This window comes from Sitophilus oryzae, unplaced genomic scaffold, assembly GCF_002938485.1.
Source record: "Sitophilus oryzae breed Bouriz unplaced genomic scaffold, Soryzae_2.0 scaffold_801_pilon_pilon, whole genome shotgun sequence".
In the NCBI taxonomy this organism is placed as follows: domain Eukaryota; kingdom Metazoa; phylum Arthropoda; class Insecta; order Coleoptera; family Curculionidae; genus Sitophilus; species Sitophilus oryzae.
In genome coordinates this window covers 527,285-548,819 of record NW_022147419.1, presented here as the reverse complement: position 1 = coordinate 548,819, position 21,535 = coordinate 527,285, and the positions used below count along the sequence as shown (strand labels likewise).

At 33.2% G+C, this 21,535-nt stretch overlaps 1 protein-coding gene across 1 annotated transcript in view; it reads left to right on the top strand.

The window, feature by feature from the left end:
- LOC115888530 overlaps positions 1-21,535 on the top strand; it is a 239,032-nt gene that overhangs the window by 28,998 nt on the left and 188,499 nt on the right. The window contains 3 exon segments of the mRNA XM_030908278.1: positions 11,147-11,208; positions 20,517-20,612; positions 20,673-20,849. Of these exon segments, the coding sequence (XP_030764138.1) occupies positions 11,147-11,208; positions 20,517-20,612; positions 20,673-20,849 (335 nt within the window).

Sequence of the window (21,535 nt, the reverse complement as noted above, 5' to 3'; positions counted from 1 at the left end):
GATAAAAAAACGAGATTTGGTATGTTAGTATATGACATAAATTAGGATTGATTTGACGTATCCAGTTGTTTTCGATCACTTCTTGTCTCACCGGAAATGACTACAATTTTATTTTTAAATGGCACCCTCGTCATTTTTTTTACTTTCTTCGATAGAAAATGACACTCTGAATAGAATGACATATGAAATGTTAACTTTTGAAATTTTCGCATATGGTTTATTTAAAATTGTAACATGCGGTTCATAAAGACATTTTGATTCGAAATACCAAGCGTGTGGTGTCAAATTATTGGTAAAAAATGCTTTTTCCAGATATACCAATGAGCCACCCTCGTTCCATTGGAAAAAATTGTAGAGTTTTTAACACAGCCAGATTGAAATCTATAATATGATTTTTTTAAGCGAAAATGTCAAAAGTTGACATATGATATGTCATTCTATTCAGAATGTCATTTTCTATTGATTAAAGTAAAAACATACCAAGAGTGCCATTTCGAGAGTGAAACAGGAAGTCAACTCCGTAACCCGTAACCATATAAATTCCCTGGTCAAGTAATACCTAGATAACCTAAACAAATTAGGCAAAGAAAAGAAAAAGTTCTCTTACTCTGGGTGCCAGCCGGCCAATGAACATAAGGTAATGAAAAAGCAGACGATCTAGCTAGAAAAAAAAATTGGAAAGTAAATTATTAATAAAAAAAACTGTTAAAATTATTGTGTATTGAAGTTTGACGATGAATATCTTTTAAACGGTTTATTTAATAGACTAATCATAAGAAACTATTTTTGTAGAGCAGTGAATTTCCTACAAAACCGTATCACAATGATTTTTAGCCGACCATACCAACAGGTATGGTAGGCTATTAAGATCGGCAAAAAAAAGTTTTTTTTAATTTCACTCAAAATGAGTTATTTGGGTCATGAATGACCTAAATACAAAATATTTTCATGGTGTCTGTCTGTCCGTCTGTCCGTCTGTAACACGATAACTCAAAAACCGCTAAACCGATTTTAACCAAATTTGGCACAAAAATACTGTGGCACCCGAGAATCACAACCAATTTTTTGTAAACGAGTTATAAAATTCACGAGAAGATTATAAAATGAAAAAAAAATAGTCGATTTTTTTGACACACAATAGATACGCAAATATAGAATCTACAATCATCTTTAAATAAACGCTATAAATAAAACTCTATTAAAAATACAATAACATTTTCTTCGTATTTCCCCGATTAAATTTTCATATTTGATTAAAAGCCGCTCGAACGAATCGAAATGGATTCCATTTTAGTTGCATTCGAACTTAATCGCTTCAGAAACCAATTAAGCTTCCTCTAGAAACGTCTTGCACCTGCCTAGCTGGTCGACGTTATGCAGTGGATGGAAAATGGAAATCCGCAATTGATTAAATTAGGCTGGGAGAACGATCCCCGCTGACATTTAAGAATACAAGGGACGATAAACAAGTTTTAAAATTCCAAATTACTTGCTATTCAAAACTCAGCCACTTCTATCTATAACTATTATGAACTAGGTACATCTATTTTATTTTTAGAAGAAGTGAAGGTATTTTGGAATAGTAGTTACAAAAAAATTGCAAAAAATTTAAAGGTCGATTATTTTGAATAAAATAAATAGCGTTCCTTAAAGGCTCATTTACATTTGTCACTTTGAATGTACAACTTGGATGAATCATCCAAAGTGATAAGTATAAATTGCCTTTCATCACTGTTTCATCCAAAGTGTACACTAAAATTGAACAATGAAACAAGTTCACGGTCTTCCTACTTTTGTTGAAAGAGCGTTCAACGAACCGTTGATTCATCCAGATTGAACGGCAAGTGAAAAATGTAAACAGCCGACGCCGACTCGTGCGGCCAACCTCGATATAGACAGCACTGGGAGAGGTGGCAGCCTGCGGAAGATGAAACAGTGAACTGCTGCGAACTGGATGAAAATATGTAAACAAGGATGTTCAATTTGGATGAATTCAATCTGAGTGATTCATTTTGGTTGTACATCCAAAGTGACACAGTGTAAACTCTGCTTAAGGCTCATTTACATTTGTCACTTTGGATGTACAACTTGGACGAATCATCCAAAGTGATAAGTATAAATTGCCTTTCATCACTGTTTCATCCAAAGTGTACACTAAAATTGAAAAATGAATAAGTTCACGGTCTTCCTACTTTTGTTGAAAGAGCGTTCAACGAACCGTTGATTCATCCAGATTGAACGGCAAGTGAAAAATGTAAACAGCCGACGCCGACTCGTGCGGCCAACCTCGATATAGAAAACACTGGGAAAGGTGGCAGCCTGCGGAAGATGAAACAGTGAACTGCTTCACTGGATGAAAATATGTAAACAAGGATGTTCAATTTGGATGAATTGAATCTGAGTGATTCATTTTGGTTGTACATCCAAAGTGACAGAGTGTAAACTCTGCTTTAGATCTACATATATGTATCTATTACAACCAAACCATGCGAAAGTTTCAAAGAATTCCCTAATAAAAGAAGACGGCAGAGAAAACTTTGATCACTCAGTATCCACCTATGCTGTTCTGAACTTTAAGAAAAGAGTAATAATAATAAAATCAACAATGTCCTCACACCAAAATGTAACACACTTAAAACGTTCATAACTGAAGAGGTCCTGTTAGTTAGCAGGTCCTCACCTGCACGTACTGAGGTCCCTGGATTTGGGAGGTTACTCAGCCAATATCTTTAGACTATGAGTTATACTATTCTTTGGTTTTGACTGCTCACTTGTTTCCTAAGATATTCGGGAGCACGGTTGGAAATTATTAGTACAAGCAACAAGGCCCATATTGTCACACTAAGGCATAATGAACCAAAAAAATCGGCATGAAGGGACAGTAAACGATGGCATTTAGTTCATTAAATACATACACATGCTATATAATGCCTATGTCAGATCAAATAAATAAGAAAAACACAGAATATTTCAACAGGAAAATAAAATATACCTATGCTTTAGTTAATATTATAGTTAAATAATGAGAAAACATTACCTTAAGTCTTCTTTGTCGCTATAACCACAACCTTCTCAGGAATCCTCTTAGGGTAACTGTTCATACGAACTTTTTCTTTTATTTTCATATATGCTCACATGTATCACTCACATGTGTCCAGCATCTATTTTTTACACCCTGTATTATTTGTTACATAATTTTCTTCTCTCGTCTTTTAGCCTCTTGACCCAGACATTGATCCAGCCAAGCGAAACGCCGAATATAGAAAGGCACAGCAAAGTGATCTATTTAATTGGCGGAACAAAATAAGAGAGATAAAACTAGCTGCAACGGTGTCCGTAACTAAGAGCAGCGTTGATAACGTTGCCTTTAATTGGTCATGGATCATTTATGACTTGGAAGTGAGAGTTTTCATATCTGCAATCTTCCTTAGATGGAAAACATGTAGTTACAGCTGAGGACTGTTTAATTACTGGTGCGTGGTGTCTGGAATTTTATCTTCTGTCGGTAAAGAGAATTTACGCCTTGTTTCTTAGATCTTATCTCAGATCGCAATGAATAATTTAGTAGGTATAAAATTGTTAAGAGTTATGGGTTTGCAGTTATTTTATTTTCAAAAATCGACTGGAAAATTTAATGGGTCTAACGAATTATTTATATCTACCCGTGCATTATAAACTATGTTTCCTGGCCTATTTTTGAATAACGGGAAGGTACGGCGATGGGTAATCCATTGTCTCCATTTTTGGCTAATCTATTCTATGAGCATGTTTGAAGTTGAGACTAAAAATCAGTTTGAGCATTTTCCAAGAGTATGATTTAGGTATGTGGATGATATTTTTGCTGTTTTTGACACACATTCTGATACCATAGATAATTTGATATCTAAATTAAATAATCCTTCCGTAAATTTACCTACGAAATTGAGAACAACGATAGATTACCATTTCTAGATGTAGCGTTTTTTATAACAACTACCACTGCGAACGGCAGCTTTTCATCGGAGAGCAGTCGTGGATAAGGTATTTCACTGGAAAGAAAACTAATTAATAACAATAAACAAAAAAAATAGATATTGGGCGCCAGGCATGTACAGAGAAAGAAAACACAGTTGTATATTACTTAAAACTAATGACTATATTTATTCATGATGTTCTTTGTTGGTAAATGACATTGTAGAATTTTAATAATTATTATAGTGGTTAAATACTATTACAAGGCGTAATGTAATGTCTAACCTAAGATCTAAATCATATTGTAACTACTAAATCGACATAAATGGAGCTGAAAATTGCTTTGCTGAACATATTGTTGATAAAGAACATTGTATAGATATTAATAATTTAAAATTAGTTAAACAAGTCTCAAAGTACAGGCAATTAGATGCATATGAGACACAATGGGCCAATTTCTTCCAGTTCTCTGTTCCTACTGCTCTAGTTTCGGTAACTAATTGTTACGCTTCGTTGGTTTTGACTCGCTTGGCTATTTTTTGCTACGCCCACTCAGAACCAACTGAGCGAGTATATAAATGCTCAATTTGTAGATATAAGTTTAGTTTTAATCATCTGCTGATGATGCTAACATGGTTAGCGAAATGCGCGTCCAGTGTAAAAGTAAAAGTGTTTTGACTTTCGGCCAAAGATTTTTCTTGTTTTAAAAAAAAATTCGGATTGTCACGGGGTTTTTAGCAGGACACTGTTTCCTCAATGAACACCCTAGTAGACTGAAGTTAAGAAACAACGTCGAATGTAGATTTTGTCGGGAAAATGGGGAAACACCAGAACACCTCATCACTGTAGAGGAGGATAAACTATAGTACGACTGATATTGGAGCTGGAAATGTAACATCTGTAAAACTGTCCCAGATATTGGATTTTCTCAAAGCCCTGAGACTGTGTGACGAATTATAAATCGTAAACTCAAGAAGGCTGCAGGACCAGATAGGCTTCCCGCAGAGGTTATAAAAAGCGCGTTGGTGCAGATCCCTGAGCAGTGCTTGGAGCTTGGCAAAACTTGTGCTCATAGAAAAGCCAGAAACGAAGAGCGTATCATATCGCCCCCTAAGTCTACTAAACTTCATAGGAAAGGTATTAGAACATCTTATAAAAGACCGGCTTTTTGGCTTTCGAAAGGGGCTAGAAAGCACAATTTGGCTTTCAAAAGGGGCTTTCTGTGGTCGATGCAATGGGAAGAGTTCTCAGCATTGCAAAGGATGCAAAAAATGCGGCATGGGCAAATCGAAAGATCTGCTTACTTGTGGCTTTGGATGTGCGAAACGCTTTTAACTCTGCACCATGGAGAGAAATAATTGAATGCCTGGGAAAAAGAAATATCGCACCTTACCTAAGACGTATGATCACGAGCTATCTCTCAGAGAGAAAGCTGCAGATTACTGAGAATTCCGAAATACACGTGACATGTGGAGTTCCGCAGGAATCTGTACTCGGTCCTGTCCTCTGGAATTTGTACTACGACGACGTACTTAGACTAGAAATGCCAAAGAACGTGAAATTAATAGCATATGCTGATGTCCTTGCTGTCATAGTAAGTGTAAAAAAAAGGACAAGTTGTAGCAGATGCAAATATTGCTATAGGAAGAATTGCGGAATGGATACACGTAAAAAAACTAGAACTTGCACCAGAACAAACGGAGGCAGTATTATTAAACGAGCGGAAGTTTTTATTCTCGATAGTGGAGCCACAATGAAAAGACACATAGAACATGGGTGCAAAAAAGCGGAGAGATCAGCTCTGCTACTATCCAGGTTAATGCCGAACAGAGATGGACGCACTGAGCAAAAAAGAAAACTCCTTAGTGCTGTAACCCACTCAATTCTGCTTTACGCGGCACCTGTTGAAACACTCTGTCAGAAAGTGCAGAGGAGGGTTGCTATGCGAATATGCAGTTCCTTACGCCTTGATGGTTATTTCAGGAACCATACCAGTTGAATTACAAGCAGGTGAGCGAGTCAGAGCATGGAGAAAGAGAGGAAAGTTGGAAGAAAGGGAAATTACTTTAGATCTATGGCAGGAGAGTTGGGAACAGGAAACGCATGTGGGGCAATGGACCAAGCTTTTGATACCTGATGTGAGAGCTTGGATCAAAAGAACACATGGCGAGGTAAATTACTGCCTCACACAAATCTTATCGGGCCATGGGTGCTTTGAGGCATATTTTTATCGTTTCAAATTAACGAACACAACACGATGCTACTACTGTGACCACGTGGATGATGCAGAGCACACTTTTTTTGGGTGCCGGCAGTGCAGCGACGAAAGATGGGCTCTTGAGCATGTGGTGGGGGAGAGACTGACAACGGCCAGCATTGTCCCTCGTATGCTTGAATCTGAAGTGGTCTGGAGTGCCGTATGTGACACGGCTGCGAGAATTATAAGGGCCAAAGAAGGGCAGAGAAAATCTCTGCAATAATCAGGAGAGATAAGGGTTATTCTTTAACGGAAAAGGACAATGCTGAGGTTGCTGAAGTAATACCGAATAGGTGGTTCCATCACTCTTCTATCAGCAGCTGGTCTTCGCAAGGTTTTTTTTAGTGGGTAAAAATCCCACACTACCTGAACCTAACAATGCACAGGTGTCTTTTGAAGATTTTTTCTCCTTGCAAAAAAAAAAATAACTCAAGAAAGGGGGATACACAATATATCTGTAAAGTCGCGGTGATTAACAAGTGATTAACTTCTCACCTCTCATACAGTCTACAATTTACAACTATCCGAAACGTTGTAGATGTAGAGAAATAATATTTACATATTTTTTACCAACAATCAAACTGACATTTTAAATGTATATAATTCATTTAAAAAATGAAAGAAACTAGAATATCAGAGAGACATAATATCATTGAAATTAGTTAGCGCAAAATGTTCAAGAATATTTACTGCACCAATAAACAACATACGAAACAACACGAAATGCTTTTATCTAATGGCACGAGAGAGAGATAACCTTCCGTTTATTTTTATTATGTTTGTGTCATTTTTATTTTTAAGACGTGTACGTGTCTACTTACCATTTCTGTCCGCAATATTTTCCTCGATGTTCGTTTATTTAACGATCGTTGTTAATTGGGAACGAGATTGTTTCAATTTACAATAAACCAGTTTGTAATTTTATCATTGGAAAATAAAATGATGCGAGTATATAAAATATCAATTAATACCACAAATAATACCACCGTTTGATTTGCATCACCTGAAAGACGTACAAAATAAATATTTAGGTTGCAATCGAAAATTTCATGATGCAGGATTGCAGATGTGAGGGAGGTTCATCAACGCGACCTTATAGATGGATAAGAAAGGATAAGACTCTTAAGAAAGGGGGACACATCTTTCCAGAGAGTCCATTTCATTAGTCCGAAAAAGTAGCAAAATAAGCGTTCGACATTTAACGTTTTATGTAAAACTGGCTAGGTATTTTTACACAAATTAAAAAGGAAATTAAAGATAAAGGATTATACTATATCCGTATTGTAAGACATATTTTAGACAACTTCTTTATTTTTAAGATTTTGATTGTCAAACATCAACAGAATATTCCTTATATTTGGACTGAATTTTCTCGAAAATAAAGACATATTTAAAGTTCCGTTACAATACGGAAATCGATTGAAGTTTTATAGCCTTTGTTGAAGAACTTGGTTTCATATTTACTGCTTATGGCATTTATCTAAAAGATACAGTATACATTTAAGATTTTTTTTTGTTTTTGTGGAAGTTCTGGGATGAATGAGAAACTTAGTGCTATCTTGACAAGATTCATCCAAAAAAACTTTGTGATAAATATGTACAGGGTGGGTCAAATTCGACGGTTTTAAATGGAAACACCCTTTTCTATAGGAGATAGGCGAAAACTAATATCGGTGTCTAGAGCTCAATTTTTATCAAAAACATGATGGTGAAAACCCCACATCAATATCTGTTACCGTTTCGGAGTTACGGGGTGTTTTTCAAAAATGTGCATTTTTAACAAATCGCTGTAACTTTTTTGCTATGGAAAATTTTGTATTTCCATGAAAACATTTCCAAAGCACCTTTTTACGTAGAATTTAATGGTTTAAGTATAATTTTTTTTAAATTAATAATTTAAGAGTTATCAACAGAAAAATTATTTTTTTATTTGGGACCCCCTCTATATTTTTAATTAGCTAAAAAGAATTTAAAATTACCTTTCCAAAAATATAGCACACTTGATATTTTGTTATAATCCCCTTCGAAATACAGAATTTTTAAAAGTTCGCCACTTTTAACTAGTAGGCTTTGGACCCCTTATTGATGATATTCCCTTAATGGAACTGGAAAACATATTTTTCCAGCAAGACGACGCACCGTCTCTAAACGCTGAAGTTATCAGCAAATTTTTGCAGCCGATTTCAAGAATATTTGAATAGCTAACCGAGATCCCAGCCGTTGGCCATCGAGACCGCCTGACTTAGTGCCCATGGATCTAATCCTATGGATATATTTGCGGAAGAATAAAGGTTCCTTATTCTTCCGTATAATCTAGACAAGGATTAGAAATACTTAGCAGTTATGAGAGGATATCTTTCACCCCCACTGAGTTAATGAATTCAGCGAGAAATGTTCAAAAACTGCCCCGTTTGTCCATAAAAGAAGACGGTCGATATGTCGAACACTTGTAGCAAAATCTCATGTCTTAGTTTGCTATTTATTTTTATTGTTATTAGATATAGTTTAAATGTGTTGATGTTGGTTAAATATATTTTATATTGTTATAAAATTCTTCATCTCTCATAGCAAATATTATTTTCGTTTTAATTGATGCTCACAGCTAGAATTTTTTTGCATTACAGCCGGTACCTTTCAAAGCCTACTTATTTAAAGCGGGCGAATTTTTATATATTCTATATATCTCGAAGAGGAATCGAGCAAAATATCAAGTGTGTTATATTTTTGGAAAGGTAATTTTAAATTATTTTCAATAAATTAAAAATATACAGGGTGTCCCATATAAAGAATCAAATTTTCTGTTGAAAATTCTTAAATTATTAATTTTAAAAAAATTATACTTAAACCATTAAATTCTACGTAAAAAGGTGCTTTGGAAATGTTTTCATAAAAATACAAAATTTTCCATAGCAAAAAAGTTACCCGTAACTCCGAAACGATAACAGATATCGATATGCGGTTTTCACCATCATGTTTTTTACAAAAATTGAGCTCCAGACACCGATATTAGTTTTTGTCTATATCCTATAGAAAAGGGTGTTTCCATTTAAAAGCGTCGAATTTGACCCACCCTGTACATAGGATTGGTTTTTGGACCCTCTCGTCTGTTGAAGGAGTTCAATTTGACTAACAATCACTTACCGACATACAGATACTATGTTGCGTTTTATGGATTGAAACCATAAGAAGCGTCCAATCGAACATATTATTTTTGTTTGTAGAGTTTCAATTTGATCATTTCCTGACTGAAAAGTCTCCTGTAATCATATACAGGGTGGTCCCCTAACTGTATTCAGGAAACTTCAGGGAGCATATTCTGCAGATAAAGAAGTAAAAACTTCTTATAAATATAGCGTCTGTCGATGCTTAGTTTCGGAGATATAGGGTGTAGAAGTTTCATTCGAGATTTCGATTTTTCCAAATAATTTCTGAAGTAGTAAATATTTGGATGAAAATTGGTGTCTAATAGTTTTTTGACATGAGAAATTTGATTTTGATGTCATTATGACTTCCTATTTGCAGAGGGGCGCCCCCTACAGGTGATTTAATCTGTTTTGAAGAGTGGGTCACTTTTGTCCGTACCTGTATAGAGTTGCTGAGTTAAAAAAAATATACATTTTCGTATTTTTTTTACGTAAAATGTCTTGGTAAAAATCGTTACGAGCAACCCTTCTCGAGATATTTAGAATGGGAATAGTCAATACATGTCATTATTGACAAAAAATAAACATGTTGAGTAGATAGTTATTGGACTAAAAAGATAAATTTGGAAAATTTTTATATTTTTAAATTAATCATAAAATTTTCTTCGAAAAGATGATGATTGGTGATGATCTGGCACAAAAACATTTCAAATTTATGATTTTCGTCTACTAACTATGTAGTCAACATGTTTAATTTATGTCAATGATGACAGGTATTGATAATTTCGATTTCAAATATCTCGAGAACTATTACTCATAGCGATTTTTATTAAGAGATCTTTTTTACATTAAAAACGTCGTAAATGTATATTTTTTTACTTAGTTAATTTATACAGGTACGGACGAAAAGTTATTACTCTTCAAATCAATTAAAAATATGTAGGTGGCGCCCTCTACAAGTAGGAGCCATATTAACATCAAAATCGAATTTCTCATATCAAAAAACTCCCAGACACTAAATTTCATCCAAATACTGATGTTACTTCAGAAATTATTTGGAAAAAATCGAAATAAAAATGAAACTTCTACACCCTGTATCTCCGAAACTAAGCATTTTAGGACATAAACTTATAAGAACTTTTTTACTTATTTTTATCTGGAGAATATGCTGCTGAAGTTTCCGGAATACAGTTCGGACCACACTGTATATGCAATCAAATTCATAAATATACTCGTCAAAATAAGGGACAATTATACTTTTTATGAAATGATTATGAATTTTTAACCTTTTCAATAATTACATTGGACTGATTCAAGTGACAATCTTATGTATTCTACAGATACAAGGATACTTCGAACTTAATGTTTTTATGATAAATGTCTATAATAATACGTTATCCACTGTTCAGTTGGCAAAGAATCGTTTCTTTCGCATGAGATATCTCATACTTAGTAAAATTTTATTTATTCTTTGAATGGCAAGATTAAAGAGGTCGAGTTCAAACCTCGATTTTAATTTATATATTTCGAAAATTAATAAAATGACATGATACCTTTAACTGTCTTAATTTTCAAAAAACTTAAGTAAACAGATTAATATTAAAAACATTAATATTAAACATTATAATAACAAATATTTATTTAGTTTTTTTTTGCTGAAACATAGACAATCAATCAAATGGTGAAAAATATGTTACTATTCAATGAATAGTAACCGACTGTTTACATGACCGGCAAATTTCCCATTAAAGGTCAGGTGCGATTGAATTTTAATTTGCTGTCTTTATTGTTTCAGATGAACAGGAGAGGGTGCAGAAAAAGACGTTTGTCAATTGGATAAATTCCTATCTAGCTAAGGTAAGGCACCATTTATTTTATGCATTGTATGATTTAAACGGAACTAAGGTTTGAATTGGAGAAATATATTTTCAAAGTCAAATTCGGATTCCAATTGTCACTTCTTTTCACTAGTGAAATAACAAAGTGGGTTTCTATTTGAAAAAAATGATATATGATAATTTTTTAATCGCTCAATTCCATGATAGCTACGGTCAATATTATTATATGACAATTGAACAATTTAATTTTTGAATAGATAGCCACAAGTCTTTTCTTTATCTATATCACAGTGGCTACAGTAATCACTAAATTTGACATTTACCACAACAAATTTTCTTGACAGGCAGATTTTATCCTCTAAAAATTTTAAATATGTTTTTTTCCGAGGGGTAAACAGCTGACCCAAATTCTGTACACTAAACCACCTAATAGCTAAAGAATTCCTGAGTACCTCCTGGGAAATCCCATATATATATTTTTTTGGGAATTCCTGATACTATTGAGCATACGAAATTTGTAATTAGTTTCAAACTTTACAGAAAGTTGAAAAAAGTATCCAAAATCGACTCGATAAAGAAAAGTTTGGTTTGGTTTGGTTTAGTTTGCTCATTAGTTTGGTCGATCCTATTCTTAAATCATCTATCTCTTCCTCTTGATTTTCAAAAATACTTTCTTCGGCTATTTGCAAGTCATCAATGACAGATTCGTTTTCATCACTTACTGCAGATTGTTCTTCTGAATTTTTTGGTATAGTGGTGGAGTTCCATGAAAAATTTTCAACTTGCTTTCCCAGCTTTTCAGTTACAGCAAGTGCTTCCTGCAAAGAGACCATCACAATATTCTCAATGTATTGATCAGTAAATACATTTTCAATATCTTTCACCTCATTATTTGCACTCTGCGCTTCAATTTGTGCATCGTTTTGGCCCTTAGAACGAACTCTTTCAAATCTTTTCTGCTCTCTTGGGAAACGTATTATAGCTCTTAAATCATGGGTAATATTATTAATCGATCTAATTCTGTCCAATCGTTGCAGTATGTCTTTAATACTATAATTTACTACCGTAGATTGCGTTGTTGTCATGGACCTTGTGGCTCGGAATATTTTCTCACAGCTTTGACTGCTAAAAAGCAAAGGAAGGAACATATCCTCTGTGAGGTTTGGATTTTCTCGAAAATGTATAATTAAATTAATCAGAGCATGAGCGTTCAACTCGATGCATGTGTAACAGTTACTTGAAATAAAATGTTCTCCAATTTTCTTATTATTCATCATTAGCCATTTACGCCAAATACGTAAACAAAACACACAGTACCATAAATTAGATAACCTTCTTTTTAAATCCAAATTTTCTTCCAAATAGGAACATATAGCTAAGTTCATAATTCTTAAGTTTATTGTTATTTTATTTATTCCTTGGTTCCTGCACCCTCAGCAACAGTATTAAATAATTCAAGGACTTCAATGGAACATATTTTTTGAGCTGCCTTAAAATTCATTTTATCTTCCAATTTTAAATCAGTCCTAGTCCGTAGCAGTTCAGTCGAGAGTTCAGTGTTATTTTGCTTTCAGATAATAAGCTGCTTAATTTATGTGTTTTTGTATAAAAAAAACAATCCACCAAATATTGTAATCATCGCCAAACTAATTCAAACAGAAACAAAAGCGCGGGAACCATTACGACGTCACTGGATATTAATGGCATCTGTTATATGTCATTATTATTAAAGAAATGTCTGTCAACTTTGATTTTAGAACCCAACGACGCGACGTCATCAAATAATGACAGGAAAACGACGCGTTTGCAGTAAAAACATGCATTTTTTAATCGCTTATCTTTTCGATAGATTTTTCTTTTTAATTTCTTCTTGTCTGTGGGGCTTTTATAATTAATTGTTTGTAAGCTTCATTCAGAACCTCGCAATTAGTGGAATAAATTAGTAGTTTCAATTAGCGTAGAAGTTTATTACTTTAATTTGAACCTTTTCAATTAGAAGGAAAAATTATCAAACTTTTAACTTTTCCACTAATTATACTTCAAAATTTGCGAGAAATGTCATTTTGGTCTTTCATAATCTTCCGTCATGCGTCAAGAGAAATTGTTGTTAGAAATCAAAAGTTGATTGTTTTATAAGCTAAATATTAGGCTTTCTCTATGGATACAACTGACTAAGCAATACAAGTGCAACTGCAACTGGCAGGATACAACTGCAACTGGCAAGCTCTGTTGCTAGGACACTCCAATAATTTTAATTGTGTTTTAAACATTGTGAATGATCGTAAACTAAAAAGTATAAAGTGTAATTGAAACCACTATTTATTCCACCAATTGCGAGGCTCTGTAAGGAATGAAGCTGTAAGTGTTTTAATTCAAATTTATTTGTTATGCACTGAGTCTGTTGTGTGATTTTAATCAAAACGAGGTCAATATTCGTGATTTGATGCGTATTTTTTTGAGCTATCTCATCGTAGATCTCCTCCATACCTTCTGGAATTCCATCATAAATCCTGGGAAATCCTGTATACTTCCTGAGAAATCCTGTATACCTCCTGGGAAATCCTATATACTTCCTGGTACTTCCTAGAAATTCCCGCGTACTTCCTTTCGAATGTACACTTACCTCCTGCAGCTGTTCACCCCTCGTTTTTTTCTCAAAAACGGTTAATCTTAGAGAGTGTTTGATATCAAAATTTATAACATTTTACAGAGAATTTAAATATGTAGTATACACATTAATTAAATTATAGGGATTCTCATTTAAAATAAGAAAATTCTTGTCAATTTTCGGTATATCCGGAAGTGTCGCCATATTGAAAATATTGTTAGTCCACGTTATCTCGTTGTAAAACTATGATGTGCAAAAAATATCCGATCTAAATATTGTGGTTTTCTAAAAATTTCTAATGCACACTTAGCCTGGGCCGCGGTGTATGTTCCACCGCTAATTAATAGGTTTGTCATCACTTTGGCTTTTGAGATGTTGATTTTTAATCCCATTTGTTCAGAGGTTGCATTCAATTTTTTTGAGGACTTATTTATGCAGTATCCAGGAAAAAATCTGCAACCTGACCGTATGCGGTACTGTCGGGGTGGTTGAGGTACCTTCTTCTTCTCAATTGCTCGTATCGTTGTTCTCCATCCCTCTCTATCTTGAGCGGCTATAGAAACCTCTTGCAGACCGTGACCAATAGGTAATTCCTTTGTTTTGGTCCACCCAGCGCGTCGGAGATCTTCCTCTTGGTCGTTTGCCATTAATCTTCTGAGGTACCTTACCGACTCAAAAACCTCCACAAACCGCTTTGAGTATCTCGAGGAACTTACTTTCGGCATTACTTCTCGAGGCGGTTCTACTGTGATGTTTAGTTACTTCTAGCTTCTTTCTCTTTTATATCTATTAGTGTCTCCATAAAAGTATGAACACCATTCCAATTTTCTAGAGATCGAATCATCTCTGGAACTAGATCGGAAATCTTAATTTTATCGACTCTTAGTTTTTGTATAGCACTCTTCGTTCAGCTGTCCATCGGTTACATTCCAAAAGGTATCAGCATTGGAGTCGCCAGGTAATACCTGAAACAACCGTGGCCAGGAAGAAATTGACTCATGGCATAGCTCAGTTCTTCATATTCTCTATTTATCCAACACTCTAGGTCCTTTATAAGTGTTCTAGTCCATTTGCCTTTCCCATTTCTGTTTTTACTCCATCTTTTACACCATATTTCCAAAACTCTATTTCTACTTTGTTCCGCTGTTCTTCCTGAATGTTCTTGCCTGTCCATTCTTTCTTCAATTACTATATCTATTGGGGCCATTGAGCAAATTGCAGGTGGTTCAGGGTTCAAGTTTTCACCATTTTATATTTATACCTAATTTCTTCCAATCTATATCTTTGAATATACTGGGGGTACCTCAAAAGTGGCTCACCCCCTATAACTTTTTTATTTTTTCAGATAAATAAACAAGATTTCGTACGTTAGTATATGACATATATCAGGAATCATTGATATATTCCTCGATATATATAATTCTTTTCGGTCACAATGTCAAAAGTTGACCTATTATGATACATCATTCTATTTCTATTCAGAGAGTCATTTTCTATCGAATAAAGTAAAAAATATCTAGAGAATCATTTAAAAATGAAAAATTGTAATCATTTCCAGTGAAACTTTAGTTTCGGAAGTGACCAAAAACAATAATTGAATACATCAATAAATCCTCATTTATGTTATACCGGGTGAGTCTCAAAAGTGGCTCACCCCTATAACTTTTTTATTTTTTTAGTTAAAAAACGAGATTTGGTATGTTAGTATATAACATAAATTAGGATTGATTAACGTATTCAATTGTTTTCGGTCACTTCCGGTTTCACCAGAACTGACTACAATTTTTGATTTTTAAATGACACTCTATTCGATAGAAAATGTCACTCTGAATAGAATGACATATCATATGTTAACTTTTGACATTTTCGCATATGGTTTATTTCAAATTATAACTTGCGGTTCGTAACGAAAATTTGACTCGAAATACCAAGTGTGTGGTATCAAATTATTTGTAAAAAAATGCTCTTTCCAAATATGCTAATGAGCCACCCTCGTTCCATTTGAAAAAATTGAAAAATGATTAAAAATACGATTTGAGCATTTTCTCACTGGCCAGGACAAGACACTAAAAACATTAGACGATCAAATCTATTTTTCCAAGGCTCCTTGATGAAGAATTAGTGTTATTAACGTAGCCATGGCTCTCTAGATTCAATTTTAAAACACAATTTTTTATTAAGCGAGAATGTCAAAAGTTGACATATGTCATTCTATTCAGAATATCATTTTCTATCAAGTAAAGTAAAAAAATACCGGGGGTGCCATTTAAAAATCAAAAGTTGTAGTCATTTCCGGTGAAAAAGGAAGTGACCAAAAACATTTGAATACACCAATCAATCCCAATTTATGTCATATACTAACATACCAAATCTCGTTTTTTTGTCTGAAAAGATAAAAAAGTTATAGGGGGTGAGCCACTTTTGAGACGCACCCGGTATACCAAATCTCGTTTTTTTATCTGAAAAAATAAAAAAGTTATAGAGATGAGCCACTTTTGAGACACAGGCGTTATATTGAAGCAATATCTAATCCATTCCATCAATTTTTGAAATTATCGATTTAATTTAATTTAAAGTTTATTTTCTTCATTTTTAATTAATAATTTTGTTAAAACTCTATGAATGATTCCGTATTTACTCCACCTTCTACGCCCTTCGCCCTTTTCCACGATAGCTAATAAACGAGATGGCCCGATGGCATTTCCCCCGTTCGTTGTTGGAGCATGGTACAGTCGTCGTTCATTTACCTCAATACTATCGGATGCCGTGATCGGAGTCTCAAATTTGAATATACCGCGTGGAAATTGAAAATCGGACAATTTGGTGAAGGAATCTTATAAATAGTTAGTTTGTTGTGTGTTATAAGTTAGTAATTGTGTATAAAGTGAGAAAATAAATTCGTTAAGTATTTTATCGTGAGTTTAAATAGTGGACCCACGGAATCCGTAACACTATGTTATAGGGCTTGTTTTTCTCTACAATTTCCTGTCTCACAATGTACCGTTTGTGTCGGGGAAGGGATCATAGTTTCATAGTTGTCAATTTTCGAAAGAAATCAGTACATGTATATTATTTCGTATATTTTTCATTTTATTGATTTTATGAAAAGCACTGTTTATCAAAATATTGTATCATATGTTATAGGGCTTGTTTCTCTCTACAGTTTTCTGTCTCACAATGTACCGTTTGTGTCGGGGAAGGGATCATAGTTTCATAGTTGTCGATTTTCGAAAGAAATCAGTACATGTATATTATTTCGTATATTTGTCATTTTATTGATTTTATGGAAAGCACTGTTCATTGAAAGTTTACTATTTTTTTTGTAATTTAAAAAATATTCGATAATTACGATCGATACTTCCTAAGAATCAAATCATCAATATTATAAAGACTATTTTGTGATCGATAAGAATAATCAAAATGGCGTGATATCTTGGCAGGAAAAATGCTACATTATATTTAATTATTTCTCTGAAAATATACTCATAATATGTAAAAATAAAACGAGGTATTTATGTACTTTTGCATAATTTATGGCGTGCTGAGTATAATGTTTTATGTGAGATTTTTTGATTTGTTATTGTTCTCGTTTTCAAATCGTTTTAGCAAAACATCTAATCATGAAGTTAAATAGAATTAGTTCCAAGTTATAAAACAAGGTACTTAATCTTAATTACAAATTGTAATTGTTTTCATAGTAACGAAAAATGTCTTAAGTTTCCTTTACAAATTATATTGTGTTGGATCACATTCAACTACTATTTTTCAACTGTTATGGTCCATATGCAGTGCATTTATTATAACTCTTATATTTATTTGACAGGAACCTCGACAAGAACAATAGGGTTTACATCTTTTATGTTGGCCTCTATTCAGGGCCTATTATGTTTCATATCTCCGTTATCTTATAACTTGTAAAGTTGTTTTTACACCAATGAAGAAGGAAATTAAAGATAAAGGATTATACTATATCCGTATTGTAGCACATTTTAGACAACTTCTTTATTTTTAAGTTTTTAGATGGCCAAACATCAACAAAATATTCCTTATGTTTGGACTAAATTTTCTCGAAAATAAAGACCGTATTTAAAATTCCGTTACAATAACGAAATAGATTAAAGTTTTGTGATTACAATGATATATAATTTATTTGATTTTGTAACAAATTGCTCGCTATTTTATGGCAAATGCTGAAGCTCTGCAAACCTGATTCAAGTCTTAATCAAAGCAAGTGTGTTTGGAATTTTAGGTGTGGCTTAACACGACAGGATTGGGCAGGAAGTCTTAGGCAGATTTCTGAAATATAATATATATTTCCTTCGAAATATAATATATATTTCCTTCGGCTACACACCCTCTTTAACCGACCCCTGAGAGCGATCCGAACAGTACAGCGTAATAGACTCTTAAGAATTTTTTTATTGAGTAAAAATGATTTTTAAGTGGTATAGTTTAAAATTCGAGAATTGTCATTCCCCAGCCGTCTTTAACGCTGTTTTTACTCGATCATTTGGTATAAGTTTTTATTTTATAATTGAATGCCAATGTTACAATCCATTGTTAAATAGATTGTAACATTGAAATAAAAAAAAAACAATATTCTATATACAGGGTTGTTCACCACATACGACACGGAGTATTGTAGCTAAACGAATAGATTTTTACAAATTGTAAGTTTTGTGTTCGTTGAAGGAATATTAGAGCTACAATTTAAAAATATTTTTACAAGCTACAGAGTGTCCCAAATAAAATTTCCGTTTAACACCCTGTATATTATTACATTTTTAGTTTCTACGATTAAAATAAAGGTAAATTTGATTAAGGTTTATTACACTTAAACCTTACCGTTTTTGAAATATTTTCAATTTTGTGAAATTGCAGTAAAAATTTTAAGGCTTCATTTCTCCAAGGTTATCAAAGTTTTTAATACTAAATATTTAGTGAAGTTTATTTATTGATCAGTTATTGTGTTGAAATAATAAAAACTATACTACCTTATACAGAGTGTCTAAAAATTTATTTTAAATAATTACTAGTTTTAAACAGCAATAACTTGTTTCATTTAAATGGAACACCCTATATATTTTATGAGAATCAGATGCACAATTTAATTGTCTGTCAAACTGTATCATACCATTTTTTACATAACTCTTCAAGTTTCCGTCGAAAATGCATTTTCTTGTAATTTAGAACTCATTTATCAATATACCCATAGAATAATGTCATTTTAGATCATTTTTAAAGATGTACCATATTTTTAAAGAGTACAGATACTAATATTGTCGACATAGATCGTTTATTTCATTAAAAAATAAAAAAATCTTTTTTAAAAAAAATTAAATACTTATTTGTTAAAGAGGACCAATTAATATGATTCCAGTATTCAAACTACATTAATTGACTGTTTGCTTTGATTAATATACCCATGGAATAATGTCATTTTAGATCATTTTTAAAGATGTACCATATTTTTAAAGAGTACAGATACTAATATTGTCGACATAGATTGTTTATTTCATTAAAAAATAAAAAAAAATCTTTTTTAAAAAAAAATAAATATTTGTTAAAGAGGACCAATTAATATCATTCCAGTATTCAAACTACATTAATTGACTGTTTGCTTTGATTAATAATAATTGCTCCAAATATTAAAAAACTGAATTTTGTATGTGTATTAGACAGTGTGGTAAAAAGTAGCACCTTAAAAATTATATTTGATTTTTTGACAAATGCTTATTTATAACAACAGAGACATTCATTTTCATAACTTATTATTATATTGAATTCTGATTCAAATCCACATTTATTTAGAATAATTTATTAACGAACACAGTTAAGTATTAATTAATTAGTATTTGGGCGGAAATAATGGTAGTATATTTAATTAATGGTATACTCTTTTGTAAAGATTTATATAGTTTTCTTTTTGCATACAAATGGACTAGTAATATTATCGTTTTGCTAAAAACAATCTAAAATGTCAATATTCCACGGGTATATTGATAAATGAGGTCCAAATTATAAGAAAATGCGTTTTCTACGAAAACTTGAAGGGATAGGTAAAAAGTGGTATAATACAATTTGATACACAATTAAATTGTGCATCTAATTCTCCTAAAATATACAGGGCGTTTCATTTAAATTAAACAAGTTAGTTCCGTTTAAAGCTAGAAATTATTTAAAATAAATTTTGAGACACTCTGTATGAGGTAGACTCTTAGTAGATTTTTATTATTGCAACACAATAACTGATCAATAAATAAACTTCAGTAAATATTTAGTATTAGAAACTTTGATACCCTTGGAGAAATGAAGCCTTAAAATGTTGACTGCAATTTCACAAAATTGAAAATATTTCAAAAACGGTAAGGTTTAAGTGTAATAAACCTTTATCAAATTTACCTTTATTTTAATCGTAGAAAGTAAAAATATAATAATATACAGGGTGTTCCATTTAAAAAAATACAACTTGATATTTTTTATTTATTTGGGACACTCTGTATCTTGTAAAAATATTTTTAAATTGTAGCTCTAATAATCCTTCAACGAACCCAAAACTTAGAATTTGTAAAAAATCTAATAATTTAGCTACAATACTCCGTGTCGTATGTGGTGAACAACCCTGTATAATTAGGTGTTATTACACTAGATCTTATATTTTTAGTTACTGTCTTATTACTACTTTAATTGTTACTATTAATGTTTTTTTTTATTTTCAGCGAGTTCCTCCTTTGAAAATTGAGGACTTGATAGAAGATTTAAAAGATGGAACTAGACTGTTGGCACTTTTGGAAGTTTTGTCTGGAGAAAGACTGGTAAGACCTAACTATATCATCCTTTTCCTCACCAATAATATGATGATTTTGCTTTCATAGCCCGTGGAGAGGGGTCGAGTCCTTCGCAGACCGCACTTCCTGAGCAACGCCAATACGGCTCTGCGCTTCCTGCAAGGGAAACGCATTAAATTAGTGAACATCAACGCCAGCGACTTGGTGGACGGGAGACCACCGGTAGTCCTGGGACTGATTTGGACCATCATCTTGTATTTCCAGGTAAAAACCCATTGAGAGTAATGTCTTTATGTATTTGCACTTCTGACTGTTCTAAAATTCTGAAATGCTAAAATCGATGCATCGGAACCTTTAAACGCAAATATCTTGAAAATCGTTCACCTTCTCGAACTAAACGAAGAGCACCTTTTTGCATAAAAAAGTCCTAGCTTTAATTTTCAATTACTGAAATTACTGTATCGATAAGGATAAAAGAAGCCACAAGTAGTACTCTATACCCTCTTTTTTTTCCACAATAAGGGGCCGTCCTCTGCCGGAAACACTGCGACCTGTGAGGCCTATTGTGTTTGTCCCCTTTTTATATCTGCACCCATTCTCCTATCCCTGTGCCCTGCACTAACTTATGTAGGTTCTTGATAGGATGGGAGCATAGTTCCTCCGGTTCTAGCCTAGCTTTCCCAAATAAAAAGTGTCGCTTGCGATCCAGAGCCTCGCAGTGACATATTATGTGCTCCGCTGTTTCAGGATCTTTATCGCACAGTCTGCAGCAAAGACTTCCTTGATACAGATTGAGCTTTTTCAGATAACACTTGACTGCCATATGTCCTGTCAAGAGGCCTGTTGTAATCCGCAATTTATTCCTGCTAAGCATTAGCAGTTCTTTTGCGGTTTTGGAGCTAGGTCCTTGGATAAAAGCCTTGCTGTGCCTGTGCCCCTGTCTGTTTCTC